The 16,277-nt window shown below is 35.7% G+C and overlaps 1 protein-coding gene across 1 annotated transcript; it reads left to right on the top strand.

The window, feature by feature from the left end:
* The first annotated feature begins 3,212 nt into the window (after nucleotides 1-3,212).
* Nucleotides 3,213-12,658, top strand: LOC134241796 (calmodulin-like). Its single transcript, XM_062723818.1, has 4 exons — nucleotides 3,213-3,229; nucleotides 8,175-8,318; nucleotides 10,281-10,526; nucleotides 12,386-12,658. The coding sequence occupies exons 2-4, from the start codon at nucleotides 8,195-8,197 to the stop codon at nucleotides 12,424-12,426; spliced, it is 411 nt and encodes a 136-aa protein (XP_062579802.1). The 5' UTR covers nucleotides 3,213-3,229; nucleotides 8,175-8,194; the 3' UTR covers nucleotides 12,427-12,658.
* Nucleotides 12,659-16,277: the final 3,619 nt, after the last annotated feature.

Here is a 16,277-nt window from a genome sequence, read left to right as displayed (position 1 = left end):
TTAAATGTATCAGTTACCTGGGTAGTACAGATTCCATACCTGATCAAACAATGAAGTTCATGAAAAAAAAAATGGCTTTCGGAAATAGAATCCTGATTTAAAAAAAAAAAAAAAAATACATGTACCAATATAAAGGTAGTTTTGCAGTTTGTCAATATTGTAAAAATTGCATTCATTGAATCAAAAACAAAAATCAAAATTCATTCAAGAATTTATTAGAGCAACGCCTTGAGATATCTTAAGATTGTAGCAAAAAAAAAATGTAGCCTACGACACGTAAAGCTGTATAGCTAACGGTAGGTAAGAATTTCACTACTTTCCTACAATATTTTATTATCCATTTGTTACTGGTGCCATACGTTGCTAATTGATATATGACAGAGTTAAACAATATTTCAGGTAAAAATAACTCTCGATGAAAATTACTTTGTGTCTGCAGCAACCTATTCCTTTGACGAAATCCCATATGTTGTTTTGTGATTGTACATCTATCAATATGCCCCCGTGGGGAATCCGGGTTAGAATAGGTCCTCAGTACCCCTTTGCTTGTCGTAAAAGGCGACTAAATGGGGCGGTCCTTCGGATGAGACCGTATAAACCCAGGCCCCGTGTCACGGCAAGTGTGGTACGATAAAGATCCCTCCCTGCTCAAAGGCCGTAAGTGCCGAGCATAGGCCCAAATTTGCAGCCCTTCACCGGCAATGGTGACGTCTCCATATCAGTGAAATATTCTGGAGAGGGACGTTAAACAGTATACAATCAATCAATCTATCTATCAATGTGAAGATTAGTTTGATTTCAAAACTGATATTTGCATGAAATATTAATCAAGATCAATTTCTTTCTACGACTTTTTTTTTCAAAAATTAACACCATCAATATGATTTTACTTTGGAGAACTCTACAGAGATGACAACCATCCGCTTATCAATGAAAACTTAGCATGATAGCGGAATTTATTCACACATGTACGTAATTTTGAATATAATTAAAGTTAGATAGAGAACAAGTCACTTGATTAACTCTTGAAAACGCAGTGGGCAGAATTTTTTTTCAATAACAAGGATCAGTTTGTAAGAATACACTAAGTAAGCTTGAAGAAACTGACTTTTTTTTCAAAATTCTGTGAAATCAATGTTATGTGATGCATGCAAAAATTGCGTACAGGTGATATATTGCATTGATATTTTTTCTGGTGACAAAGACAATACTGTAACACCTATGTAATGCAGTTTCTAATCAAAATGTACAAAAACATTTTCATCTCTCTTTAGAAATTAGCAAGCAGAATAATAAATTCTCAGAAACATGTGACTTCCGTACTCATGCATACTATGAGTATTATATTGCTACATCATCCAAAAAATTAATAATTGCCAAAAATGAGATGTGGATATTTATTGACACTAGCCAAGGTTAAAGTTTTTTGGAATCATTTTCATGTTACTGTGTGTCTATAGGAAAACTAGCAATTTTTAAGTTGTTCATCCGTGTAAAAGTTGCACTAAATCTTGTTAAAAATCATTCATTATTTTAAACAGTTCTTCAAAAGTAAAATAATAAATAAATTCTTTTACTCATACATAATGTACACTTGAACTTAATTTAAAAGGTTATACACAAGGACATATATAAGCAGGTAACTTCAAAACCATAAAAATATAATGACAACTAGAGGTACTGTGAGCGATGAGCTGACTAAATTATACCCCCCGCCTCCATATAGTTATAATGACAAAGTCCATGTTTTGCTGTGGCCGGGAAACCCAAAATATGTGTCGGATTAAAAAGTAAAATAGGAGGTCACAATGGCAATATGTAATAAAGATTCTGTGAAAGTTTCATCAAATTTCATTCAGTGGTATGAGAGGAGTTGCGGATAAGAGATGGGTACCCCAAAGCGTAACAGACGGACGTACAGACGGACGGAATTAACGATTACTATATACCCTCCCGTTTTTCAAGCGGGGGGTAAAAATATTGAAAGCACAAAACTTTGAATTTTTTATGAATGTATATATAGGATCTCCCATGATTTGTAGTTGAATATGGTTTTTATCCAACGAGTTTTTTTTTAATCCACGAGCCTTGGCGAGGAGATAAAACACACAATGAGTTGGATGAAAATCATACTAGTACCCAACTGCAAATCATGGGAGACTCTTTTTATCCCATGTTTAACGCACAGAATTGGGGCTGATTTTGTAACGTCGAAATACCCATTACTGACGTTGAAGTATATGTCGTAAAAAAGTCAACAATTTAAGGCGTAACAAATTAGACTAGATATCTCATTTTTGCTTTTGTTTTCTTAAAAAATATCTAACTTTTTAGTGTTTCTTTAGATACAAAATTTTATTTATTTGCACATTTTAAAAACAAAATTTTATCTGTAAGATTTTTTTTCTAGTAAATAGAGAATACAGGTCACTTTAATGCTTTAAGTCCGGTTAAATACATGTACCATAAAACGCATTTTTGTGTCGTAGTAACAAAACAAACTAGACATAAAAATCGATCTATCAATCTCTCCTATTATTTGCTTATATTTTTTAAAAGAAACATTTGTCTACTTCTTGATTTACACATTTCATTTATCACTTTAGTTTACGAAAAGGACCTGTTATATAGTAAAAAAATCTTTACAAAACATTCCGTCTTTTTTGTTACTCGTCAAGATCACAGCATATTACAGAATGCTTCCAATTTTACGAACAGTCGGATTAGGTTAGTATATTGGTAATTTATTACCGAATTTTGTGTGACATTATCACAGGACATTATAGGAGATTGGTACAAATTGGCTAAAAAATCCATGTAGCCAAAACGATAAAATGACCGAAAAATACTAACGTAAGTCGTTTGGAGTGATACAAGGATGAAGTTACGCAATTTAATTAAAACCCCAATACTATGCGCGACGTCTTCACAATGGGATACGGAAACGATATCACATCAGCTATATCCACGGGATAAGGGGTAAACATGGGATAAATCATATAATTCAGTTACAGTGTATCACTGAGGGAGTCTTCGTTGTGTGCTTTAGTTGTTTTTCGCAAATTTCTGCCATTCGGTTACATTTCCAGACCTTCCAGTGACAATTCAATTAATTGAATGGCAGTTTCAATACGTTAAATGTCTACAGCGTTAAATTTTTTTTTCTCTTTTAATAATTAAATTATTAATATTTTGCAGTTAAACCAGCTGACCCAAGACAAAGTGCATGGTAGGTATTAACATTTCATTTCTTCCCGGAAGTTAGATATTTAGATAATGATACATTTTTTTTTTACCAATGACGCAGAAAATATATAATTCTAGTACTTTATGAACCCATGAATGACAAACAATGGTGCTACAGAAAAAAAATGAAAACTTTATTTTGTGATCGGATACCAAGTGAATCAGATTCTTTCAAGAAACAAGATGTGTTTCTGAAACACTATGCGCCCAGCAGCAACAAAACATAGCATATATGTCACAGTCAAGGTCATTAACCTTGGTGTCATTTGAAAGAAATTGATTAGTAAAGTATGGATACCAAATATGAAGTCTCTATCTTCCATGGTTCAAAAGTTATGGCGAAGATTCAAGTTTGCAGACAGACAAACAGACAGGACAAAAACAATATACGCCCAGGATCTTCTATCAGGGCGCATAAAAATGCTGTTACTATTTTAGATCTCTCAAAGGCACTCATCACTTTGTGGAGAGGGCTTTAATTTCTATTCCTGCTGTCAAATCCGTATACGTATTTATTATACATAACAAGCGACTTTAAAGAATTGTGGTTCTCCGCTTTTGGTGTCTTTGTGGGTGAAATGTCATTTTTTATGGCATATTGTGTCAAATATGCACGCTATTTTTATACCCCCGCTCCGAAGGAGAGGGGGGTATACTGTTTTACTCTTGTGTGTCTGTCCGTCTGTCTAGCTGTCCGTCTGTCTGTCTAGCTGTGTGTCCGTCCGAAACAAATTTTCGTCGCAGTTTTCTCAGCAACTACTCATCGTAGATGCTTGAAATTTTAACACAATCTTCTCTGTGGTATGCCATATGGTGGGATACATTTTCGCTTAAATCCGATATCAACTTCCTGTTTGTCTGTGCGTCTGTCCGTTTCATACATCACAAATTTTCGTCGCAGTTTTCTCAGCAACTACTCATCGTAGATGCTTGAAGTTTTAACACAATTTTCTCTGAGACATGCCATATGATGGGATACATTTTCGCTTAAATCCGATGTCAACTTCCTGTTTGTCTGTGCCTCTGTCCGTTTCATACATTACAAATTTTTGTCACAGTTTTCTCAGCAACTCTTCATCGCAGATGCTTGAAATTTTAACACAATCTTCTCTGAGACATGCCATATGGTAGGATTCATTCTGTTTAAATCTGATGTCAACTTCCTGTTCGTCTGTGCGTTTGTCAGTTTCATACATAACAATTTTTCGTTGCAGTTTTCTCTTGAACTACTCATTGTAGATGCTTGAAATTTTAACACAATCTTCTGTGAGGCATGCCATATGGTGGGATACATTTTCGTTCAAATCCGATGTCAACTTCCTGTTTGTCTTTGCATCTGTCTGTTTCATACATAACAAATTTTATTCGCAGTTTTCTCTGCAACTACTCATTGTAGATGCTTGAAATTTTAACACATTCTTTACTAAGGCATGCCATATGTTGGGATACATTTTTTTTTTAATCGGATATCAACTTCCTGTTTGTCTGTGCGTCTGTCTGTTTCACAAATAACAAATTTTCGTCGCAGTTTTCTCATTACCTATTCATAGCAGATGCTTCAAATTTTATTACACTCTTTGTTTAGGCATGCCATATGTTGGGATTAATTTTGATATGAATCTGATGTCAACTTCATATTTTTCTGTGCATCTGCCTGTAATTGAACTTGTGTGTATTAACATGATAGTGCTTATTTACATCAGAGCGGGGGTATTACTAGTGAGCATTGGCTCACAGATTTCTTGTATGTCATTCAGAAGTCACCGAAGTAGATTTTTTGGGGCTAAAAATTAGGTCAGTCTTGAAGGTCAAGGGATCAGAAATCATAGCATTCTTGGAGATATCTTCAATAAAGCATTGTTTTTAGGTCCATCACAGTTCCTTATCACTATATTTTTTATGCGCCCGGATCATTAGATCGGGGTGTATATTGTTTTTGTCCTGCTTGTTTGTCAGATTATCTGTTTGTTGTCTACTATAACCTTCGCCATAACGTTTGAACCGTGAGAGCAAGGAAGCCGTAGATTTCGTATTTGGTATACATACTCCACTATCTAAGCTTTTTCGAGTGACACCAAGCTCAATGACCTTGTCCTATATGCCAAAAATAGCTTTTTCGAACTTTAGCCATAACTTTTGAACAATGTTAGAAAGAGACTTTATATTTAGCATGCATACTCTACTAATTCAGTTCTTTCAAATGACACCAAGGTCAATGACCTTATGACCTTGAATGTAACCTTTATGCTAAAAATAGCTTTTTCGAACTTCCGCCGTAACTTTTGAACCATAAAAGATAGACTTCTAATTTGGTATACTCACTCCACTAACAAAGCTCTCTTTAATGACAAGGTCATTGACCTTCTGACCTTGACTGTGACCTTTATGCTAATAGAAAAACTTTTTTAGAATTTTGTCGCCACCGGGCACATCTTGTTCAATTTGAAATGTATTATACGTTTATTATGGAGCAGCTGAAGGGTTTTCTACGAATGGAATGTTTTGAATCCTTCTGGTTTTCTTTTTTTTTTTTCAACATTAGGATATGCGAATATGAACGTTTGTGGTTTAATGCTCTTTAATAATGTCAAGTTAATATGTCTTAGAAAAACAGTACAAAAAAGATTCAAAGTCAAATAAATGGCATACATGAATGCAAATTATTGACATATCTGCTATTAAAACACGATATATATGATTTTAGACTAAATGTTTTGTGTCGGCTTTATATAATTTTAATTATTTCAATAGTTATTAAAATGTAACTGGTACGCAAGGAAAGTGCATGTACATTTAATATTGAAATGTAAGGTCTCTTCACAAAGTATTAATCACTTATCGAAAAAATTGAAATTGCTTGTTATTGACAGAATTTTGGAATGTTACTATATGCCCAAGTACCCCCCTTTTAATTAAATTTCTTGCTGTGTAACACCATTCATGAAAAGCGGTTTTCAAAACTTTAATTTCGTACATGTATGTGGGTGTCAATAGTACTTAGTTGAGGATGTTTCAGTAAAACACAAAATAAACAAAAAATAAACGTGTCGGTTCATGTATATTAAACGCTTTCACAGTTATTATACCGTTCCATAAGAGTAAAGTAGAACCCGAATTTTTATGAATGATAAAAATAGTGGATAATAATTAAACCTAATCAGTGTTTATAAATCGTTAAGGTTTTGAGAGGTGAATACTAGAAATGTGTGAGAAAAGAGAATGCATGAATCAGGTAGAGAAATCTTTGCTGAGAGCAAAACTTTTGATGAACTTTAAGTAATGTAGTACAATTCTCTACAGACTTTTCCTTCACTTGATCATGACAAGGGTTTGTTATACGCTACTCACCTCATAATCCATTGGCATACGGTGTTGATAGAAGTTGGGTTATTTTTTTCCCGAGTTCAGATTGGGATTCAGTACACCCGGTCGGCAAATCAGCAATTGTTTTTTTTTTTTTTTTTTTTTTTTTTTGTAAATGACGTTATTTGCGTTCGGGATACTTCTCGACTCTTTAATCTCGAGAATGAAAAACGCAAGTAAACAACGATCCGTAAGATAACATGCAATTCTATAAATAGCTATGGTGTCATCCAATATCTTGATTAAAAATCTATATTGAAGCTTCAGATTTGTACTATAGATAATAAATAAATTGCTTCTTAATTATTCTTGAAAAAAACTTTGATTTAATTTTTTTAACACGCGTCTTTATTTCTGTCGATGACGCAATCTGTGCATACCTGGTAGATTCGAGATCATGTGACAAAAAACAATCCTGTCTTTTGGTTTCACCGTATGCCAAGGGTTTATGAAGGAGAGTAGCGTATCAGAAACCCTTGGCTAGTGAAGATGTTTTGAACAGAGTTATGCCCCTTGTTTTTCAAAGATTCTTGGAAAAGCTGGTTTTTTGTTTGTATGTTGTTAAAAGTTCCTTTAATGCGTCAATGGGCCTCCTTTAATGCGACAATGGGCCTCATCCGGTCTCATCCGAGGGACCGGTCTCCATGTCCCACAGTTGGATTCGACCGCGCGACGTACATGTAAGGATCAACTCCTTACTTCGCGGCTCTAGAGCAGACACTCTAGTCTAACCACTTCGAAGTCGCCACGCTGGCGACACCTGAACTGGTAGACTATGTAAACATTTCTCCACATATTCGACTTATCAAAAACAACTCGGCCATTTTTAAACAGGCTAGCACAACGTACGAATTATTATTATTTCAAATGAAGGGAAGTCCCCTTCCAAAGTGACAGAGTGAAGAAAAGCACAATATATTGGGGTCATTAATTTCTTCTTATTCAGAACCACTGAGATAGAAAAACTGACACATACATGAAACCTTCCAGACGTACAGTTAATTTCAAAGCTACGGTACTATTTTTTCTTTGACATTCTAGATTGTACAATTTATTATTTAGGATAGAGTGCATAAGGCCAATAAAAACTTTGTAACATATTTTTCTAGTAATATATTCAAATATGAAACAGATGTGTCAGACCCTGTTATATCACGTCAAGAAGGCATGCGTTATTTCGAGTCGACATATAAATGGAAGTAACTTTTGTTAATTGATAATACACTGTACGTTGCCGATGTATCTACATTGTAAGTACCGAGTGGAAGAACACAGCATGTTCAACACACACCTTTTGAGTAATTTTGGCCTAATAAAATACAAATCTGATAATAATGGGGCAAAATTGGTACCAATGGGAATTCTTTCAGATTACTGAAAGGCGAGAGTGGCTGTGTGTACAAGCAAACAATGCATTTCTGCACTTTATTCCAACCAAATGTAGTTTTCGTGTTACTGTTCTACAATATTGAATTCTTAATAAAGTTCGAATAATTTAAATTTCATGATTTTTGATTTATGGTAATGTTTATATCCTACATTAGTGTTACATTATCTACTTGTAGAATACAAAGAAGCATTTAACATGTACGACAAGGACCATGACGGAATCTTATCAGTTCAGAAACTAGGTGCTGTGCTTCGTGCTCTTGGCCATAACCCGACCGAAATCGAAATTCAGGAAATGATTGACGAGATTGACTCAGAAGGTATTATTGATAAAAGTGTCAACTTTTTTTATAATACATGTTTGCAAGTATCTTTGGTTTTTGCAACGGAAAAAATTTATGGATAGACAGAATACAAGGGTAGTTTTGTATATTCTCCTTTCCTTTGGAGCATGGAAATGCTTTTGGTCCCTGGTGCTAGGATAAGATCACAATAGGGGGATCCAAGACCGGAGTAAATAGGAAAAATCTTCCTAAGAACATTGCCTTTATCAGAAAAGATGATACTCACTTAAAAGTTTACTGAGGGAGTGAAGTCGATAAATTGTTCAAAACATAGCATCAGGGTAGAATGAGACCACGACAGGCATGAGATTTTTAAGAGAATTTTTTTTTTTAAAAACTCCTCTTATTAACAAAAGCAAAATCGTTATCATAAGTTAAATCTTTGTGGAAACATCCTCAGGTGGAAGGGATTAATACCCCGGTATTTAAAGTTGATTTAAATTTAAATTTGGGAGGGGCATAACAAGAGGCCCATGGGCAACATCGCTCACCTGAACAGCTTTGACCATGCTGTTCTTTACCAGATCCCCCTTGTATTACATATTGTGAACCTACCCTACCCCACTGATCATTATTTAGACAATCAGAAATCTACACTATCCCAGGAAGCTTCCACATAAGTTTCAGCTTTTCTGGCCCAGCGGTTCTTGAGAAGAGGATTTTTCCTATATATTTCTATGAAAAACTTTGATTCCCCATTGTGGCCCCGCCCAACTCCCGGGGGGTCATGATTTGAACAATTAAGAATTTACACTACCCCTGGATGCTTCCACATAAGTTTTAGCTTTTCTGACCCAGTGGTTCTTGAGAAGAAGATTTTTGAAGATTTTTCCTATGTATTTCTATGTAAAACTTTGATTCCCCACTGTGGCCCCGCCCAACCCCTAGGGGTCATGATTTGAACAATTTAGAAACTACACTACCCCCAGGATGCTTTCACATAAGTTTCAGCTTTTCTGGCCCAGTGGTTCTTGAGAAGAAGATTTTTTTAAAGATTTCTCCTATATATTTTTATGTAAAACTTTGATACCCGATTGTGGCCCTGCTCTACCCCCGGGGGTCATGATTTGGATAATTTAGAAACTACACTACCCCAGGATGCTTCCACATAAGTTTCTGCTTTTCTGGCCCAGTGGTTCCTGAGGAGAAGATTTGTAAAGATTTTTCCTACATATTTCTATGTAAAACTTTGATACCCGATTGTGGCCCTGCCCTACCCCCGAGGGTCATGATTTAAACAATTTAGAATCTACTACCCCAGGATGCTTCCACATAAGTTTCAGCTTTTCTGGCTTAGTGGTTTTGAGAAGATTTTTTAATGACCCCACCCTATTTTTGTCTTCCTTCATTATCTCCCTTTGTGAGGGGACTTGGCCCTTCACTTTAACAATTAAAATCCCCCTTCACCTAAGGATGCTTTGTACCAAGTTTGATCAAAATGTAATCAGAAAAGCTCACTTGAGCCTTTGGATCAGGTGAGCTAAAAATGATCAAAAGACTTTTTCTACATATAGATCAGTATTATCTTATTAGTCATATTTGTGTGGAAGTACCCCCTGGTTGTACAAATTCAATTCCGTTCCCATCATATAAAATATATAAAAGGTAAAGATGACAAACAGTAATAGATCTAAAAAAAAAAAGATATACATATGTGTATATGTGTGTATGCATATATGTGTAAAGAAAGCATGAAACACGGACACGGAAAATCCGAAGGTGGGATCAGGTGCCTAGGAGGCGTAAGCATCCCCTGCTGACCGGTTACACCCTCCGTGAGCTCAACGTATTGATCAGGTACATGTAAACGGAATTTTGATGTTCATGTACAATTTATTAATTAACACAATTTTGACAGGTACTGTTCTTTTTTTTGTCAGAAATTTTACTGTGTAGGTTGTCTTGCTTTTAACCAAGTTGCTGTTTTAATTAAATTAGGCACAGGTTTCATCGACTTCGAAAGTTTCTTGGATGTTGTTATGAGTCGTGATTTGGACGAAGAAGACCACGAGGTGGCGCTTCGAGAAGCTTTTAAAATGTTTGACAGGGATGGTAATGGCTACATTGACGCAGACGAACTACGCCTATGTATGATGAACCTAGGAGAGAAACTGACACTCGAGGAGGTGGAGGAGATGATTAAAGAGGTCGATGTTGATTTTGATGGGAGGATGAATTATGAAGGTAAATCATTGAGAAAAGCCGCTCTGGTTCATTCATTATTAATTTTTTGGCCAAAATTGAATGCTTTGTGTTAAACTTTGCAAGAATATATTTTAGGCCACATAATTTTAAATTGTAGTTCGTTGGACCAGCGCGCTCGTTTTTTAACATAATTTCACAAATAATATTTATTCCACCGCATCTGGAAAATTTTGTGTTAATTTCTGTTCAACTTCCGATCTTTTTTTCGTATTTTAAATCTGCAAAGCAATAAAACGAAAAAAAAATTAATTTTTCGCTTAAATTTTTTCATGTTTCACCTGAAAATTTTGCCTTCAATAAAATAACATTTTAATATTATTTAACCGCTTGTCCGCTTCTACTTTTTTTCATCAGATGTCCGACGAGCATGAAAATAAATTGGTGTGGCCTTATCAGTTTCAATTGAAACATAAAATCAACACCTCCATCTTTTCAGTAAACAAGTTAAAGGTTTTTAAAAACTATTTTACCTTGCGTCTATGACTGTCGAATATTTTTCATCTATTTAATACTTCTGACAACTTTAAATAAAGCACATGGGTGTAAGAAATTATTACATGGAAGCCTTTCTCTTCTAACAGGCACGTACCAACGGGGGGGGGGGGGCTAGCCCCCCACTTTTTTTCCCAGCAATACTTTTACTATTGGAATTGTTCATTGGGAGGCTGGTTACCCCCCCCCCCCACTTTATACTACAGGAAATTGATATAAGGGGAATGTAGAGTTGAATACAAAAAATTGGTATTGGCATTGAAAAAGTTGGCCTCACCACCTCCCACCCCCAGATTTAGGATTTTGGAGTTTGGGCAATTTTCCTTGTTTTTTTTTTTTTTTTTTTTTTTTTTGCTTGTCAACTTTTTCAGGTAAGTAAAAAAAAATTCTCTGACTGCCGATGCTACGTGGCTGTCTAAGCAAGAAGCTAAGGAATTTTGATTGGACATTTTTCTTTTACAAATCTACTGGAGCAGAAAGAACAATATCTGTTATCATATCTCTTTACTTATAGTTTAATCATGCACATTCTGTACAAACATTGACAATATGCAATAATACTCCTTGCAAATAATGTCGTCCATCGGAATATATTGTCGCCGCCTGAAAGTATATACAATTTATGACTATATATCGATGACTGCAAATGAAATTACGAATATCATTATTCATATGGAAAATACCTTGCATGAATACATAAATCAGGCGCCATGTAGCGTGGGGATGGGTGCCCCTCCACTTTTTTCCAGATACAAGTTTTGCTAGACACAGAGAAATATATAGGAAAAAATCTTTACAGCAGTAGGTCGCCCGCGTGGCGCATTGGTAAGAGCGTCTGCTTTAGAGAGTTGATCCTTGTGACGTGGGTTTTCGAATTCCACTGTGGGACGTAGGTATCAGTCTTTTGAGACCATAAAGACCGAGATTCCGTAGCGCAGTATGTGCTGGTAGGAAAAAAGATCCCTCATTGCTAAATGGCCCATAGTACCTAGCATGAATAAAAATTTGTAGCCCTCCATCGGCAAGTGGCGTGTAGGTGTCAAAAATTCTCTCAAGGGACTTTAACAACAAACAAGCAAAATAAACAACAGCAAAGCCATAATTTTTGTAATAATATTGATATGGATTCAGGTAACTTAAAACTCAAGTCCTTCCTTATAAACTTTGTAATACTTATTTAAACTGTGCTTTTTCGTAGCCAATGTGTTCAAGTGAGCATTGTGACCCATGGATCTCTTGTTTCATCGACCAGGGGAAATATCGCATTGAAATTTTAAATCGTTAAAAATTGGAAACTGGACTTCTAATCATACATGTACTCTAACATAATTTATCTATTTTTTCAGAATTTGTGAAGCTGATGTGCACGAAATATCCACTAACGTAGTCTGGAAACTCCAGAAAAGTCGGACGTGAGAGTTTCTACTGTTTGATTTAGTTGTTCGTCTTCCTCACTGGAAAAGCGGACGACATTGATAAGTAATGAGATTCTATTCATCGAAGCCATTTTCTTCAACAATTGACAGAGGATCTCATGAAATGAAAAATCAACCGAAAATTCCCATTTCATGTCATCACACATCGGTCCTATATGCATGTTCATATGATATTCCATGTTAAGTGCTGTAAAAAAGGGGGAATAACCAAACCGCGTTTTTACGCAGTATTGTACACCCTTAACCAAACAACAACGAACATATTACCTTTTTTATTATAATTTGAGGAAATTTTGTATAATTTTAGAAATAAAACAAATCAATGAAGAGGGGGAGAGGATTATCGCTATATTATACAAATGTCGTTTAATCATGTAGCCATACAAGTAAAGAACTGAAATTTCGTATGTAGTATACAAGAGTCTTGGCCTTCGACATGCAACTTTTTTCCTTTTTAAAAATAAAAATTTGCAGTAAGCTCAATTCCTCACTAAAGGGCGCGCAACGAGAGCTATATATCTCTCCCATCATCGTTTCAATGTAGATTCACAGGCAGTAGTCGTACAAAAAAAAGGCCCATACATCACATTTTGATGTTTCATTTCAATATATCTCAATATTTTAAAATATCTATTATAAAAAAGTGTCTTTTAATATTATTGGCTATTTAATAAAGGCGCACAAGCTAGGTGAGGACAATTCTTCCGCTGTGAGACAATTTTTCTCTCAATTTTCAAAGTTCACAAAAATTTGTATTTTTTTTATATATAAAATTAGTTTTCAGTAATGACATCTTAAAAATATTTGATTCATTTCTTGGCTGAGCCCATTCTACATGAATATCGAAAAAGACTTTGTGCTTCAACAATCTCGGTTATGTAAATGACACTGACACACATCAAAGATATGGTAAGACTTCGTGGTTAGCGCGTTCAGTCTTGCTTAACCATGAGCCTTGGAATTATGCGTGAAGTATTTGTTTACTTTTTACATACCTCAACACTTTGGATGAAAAAAGAACTTTTTATCATTACTTCATTCATTCAAATAAAGGAAGCAAATATATTAAAGATGATAGTGATATTAACATTTTCTGGAAAAAATACTTTTCATGAAATTTTAGAACTGAGAAATGTCTTACCCCAGAGCGGAAGATTGTGTTTGGCTTGCGTGCATCGATACATATTTTAAAATATGAATAATTTTTTTTTACAACTACGTTAAATGAAGTCTAAGTAACACACCCTTTAGTGAGAGTATCGGCCAGAGGTGGAAAAAAGTATTAGTTAATAAAGTCACATTTAATTCCCTTTCTTTAATTTCAAAGCTTCCTAGTACAATTGTACATTATATTGAAAAGGAAATACATGTGAAAGAGGGCTGGTGTATTTGAAATATTGGTTTCATATAGTGACAGTAAAGCAGTGCAATTCAAGTTTGATGATGATTTGTTTACATTTCCAATGTCTTTGTCCGAGATAAAATTACCAAATGTAAATGTACTTTATTTCTCCATCAATGTATATTGGCGCAGTTCCAAAAAAACATGTGCAGGGCGGGACAGACAGCTAGACAGAAGCAGGGCTTGGAGCACGTGGATTGGCGGAATCAGAGCATGTAAATATAAGGAATAACTGTCTTATTTTTCGATTTCATGAAGATGATCAATCGATTGGCTTGCGTGATAATTTTATGCATAAACGCCTTAGGCGTTTATGCAAATTATCACGCAAGCCAATCGATTGATCACTTCATGAAATCGAAAAATAAGACAGTTATTCCTTAAATACATAATGACTGATGGGTTGCTTTATGTTTAGAACTTGTAGATAATCATATAATTGACACACATATACTGAAAGGAAAAAGAAACGCAGGGTAGCATAATTTTCAATAAAAATTTGACCACATGACCGAAAATTACGAAAATTGGTCAGAAGGGAAATTTAGTTACTGTGCATCAAAATCAGTATTCAGACTTACTCAACCGTAAAATTTATGACGTCACGTAGGGAAAACGCTAAAAAGCCCAAAACACGTGCAATTTGATACCGACAAGTTTGTCAACAAATCTTGTTTCATTATTTGATGCATATGAGGTATGCACATCGTTTTTCAATATTAAGAGACATTATGAATTTATTGCAATTTTGGCACAGTTTACGGAAGTTCAATGGGGTCTTGTTTTCGAATTGCCTAATTAATGAAAAAGGCAACAACGGTTTACTAAGTTGTCTCTTGTAAATTTTCCCCATAAAACATTTTATACGTTGTCAGAGAGGGTCTGGAGTGGTTTTCAATCAACCGTGACGATGACAATAACGCGAAACAGAGCCACGTTACGAGCGGATTATTCGTCCTGCCATCTCTTAAATCGCCACCTTACTACCACAAAAACAGCCATTTATAGAGAAGACGATTATAATCATTACATTCATACGAAATTTGAAAGAAAACAATTCCGCAATTTGGTATTTTGAGCCAGTCAACTTGCTGTTGTATTCCTCTCACTGGCGCATGCGCGCGTCGTTTGACTTATTTTTTTGTGTGGTTACTCATGCTAAATATAGCCAGGGTTTGAAAGATACACACTCTGAGGAAATACCATGCAAAGGAGAAATAAGACTATGACAGATGCACGAGATAGACATTGAAGATAATGAGTTTTCGATTTTCACTTTTGGGGGGTATCGTCATTTGAGCTTCAATAACTCATGAATAATTAGACAAAATCATATGTGAATTTGGTTATATCTTTTTGAAAGGTGATTTTAAAAGTTAGATAGGAAAACTAACAAGTATTTTAAGGAAAACAAATTTAATTAACCTCAAAAGTTTACCCTGCGTTTCTTTTTCCTTTCAGTATATATCAGTACAGTGGATCCGTGTAACAGCAAATGCAGAGCTTTGAGAAAGTGCTGTGTATATAAGTCCCTCATTTTATTATGTTGCCGACCTTATTCATGTTATTTGAATGTATTTTACATGTAAATCTTAACAAAAAATATAAAAACAAGATTTGTATTTTACTTGTTTATTTATTTGTGTTTTTTTCTAGGGGAGATCAGGGGCGGATACAGGATTTGTGGTTAGGGGGGGGGGCGTGAATAACTTTGTTGAGGCAAGGGGTCTGGGGGCCGCCTTAAGGGCCCCAGTGGGTCCAGGGCGAAGCCCTGGTGGGGGCCCAGGGGGCGAAGCCCCCGGAAGCTCCTGGGTTTTCGTGTATTTTAGAGTAAAACCAGGCACTATAATAGTGCATATTTTTCATTTTTTTTGTTAAAAGTGGCATATAGGTTCGGATGTTTGAATGATAATATTGTATTGAATGTTTCTCAGTTCTCATTGTATTGTAACACATGCCACCATAATAAACGATTTACCTACTTAGTACTTACTAATAGTGGTATTGGTTAGTGATGTAGCAAAGTACGCCGTGTTTATTACTAGTTATTTCATACTTTGAATGGGGGGACCAGGGGGCGCAGCCCCCGGAAGCTCCTGGATTTTTGTGTATTTTAAGAGTAAAACCAGGCAGAATAACAGTGGTTTGGTTGGTCTTAGTAGTATAAGGGGTCTGGATGGGCGGGTCAACTGAGTGCACTTTTGGGGCTGAGGGGGATAGGCGGGTCAACTGAGTGCAGCCCCTGTGGGGGATAGGTGGGTCAACAGAGTGCAGCCCCTGTGGGGGATAGGCGGGTCAAGAGAGTGCAGCCCCTGTGGGGATAGGTGGGTCAACAGAGTGCAGCCCCTGTGGGGGATAGGCGGGTCAAGGGAGTACAGCCCCTGTGGGGGATAGGCGGGT

Source organism: Saccostrea cucullata, unplaced genomic scaffold, assembly GCF_032062105.1.
Source record: "Saccostrea cucullata isolate Sc308-1 unplaced genomic scaffold, CSIRO_AGI_Scuc_v1 ctg14034, whole genome shotgun sequence".
Classification (NCBI taxonomy): domain Eukaryota; kingdom Metazoa; phylum Mollusca; class Bivalvia; order Ostreida; family Ostreidae; genus Saccostrea; species Saccostrea cuccullata.
This window is presented reverse-complemented; position numbering and strand designations above follow the sequence as displayed.

Excerpts from the sequence above, each read along its gene's own strand:
- LOC134241796 (XM_062723818.1), top strand. The coding sequence starts at position 8,195 with ATGTACGACAAGGACCATGACGGAATCTTATCAGTTCAGAAACTAGGT. Across the intron at positions 8,319-10,280 it reads TGACGAGATTGACTCAGAAG|GCACAGGTTTCATCGACTTC; the intron begins GTATTATTGATA and ends TAATTAAATTAG. Across the intron at positions 10,527-12,385 it reads TGGGAGGATGAATTATGAAG|AATTTGTGAAGCTGATGTGC; the intron begins GTAAATCATTGA and ends CTATTTTTTCAG.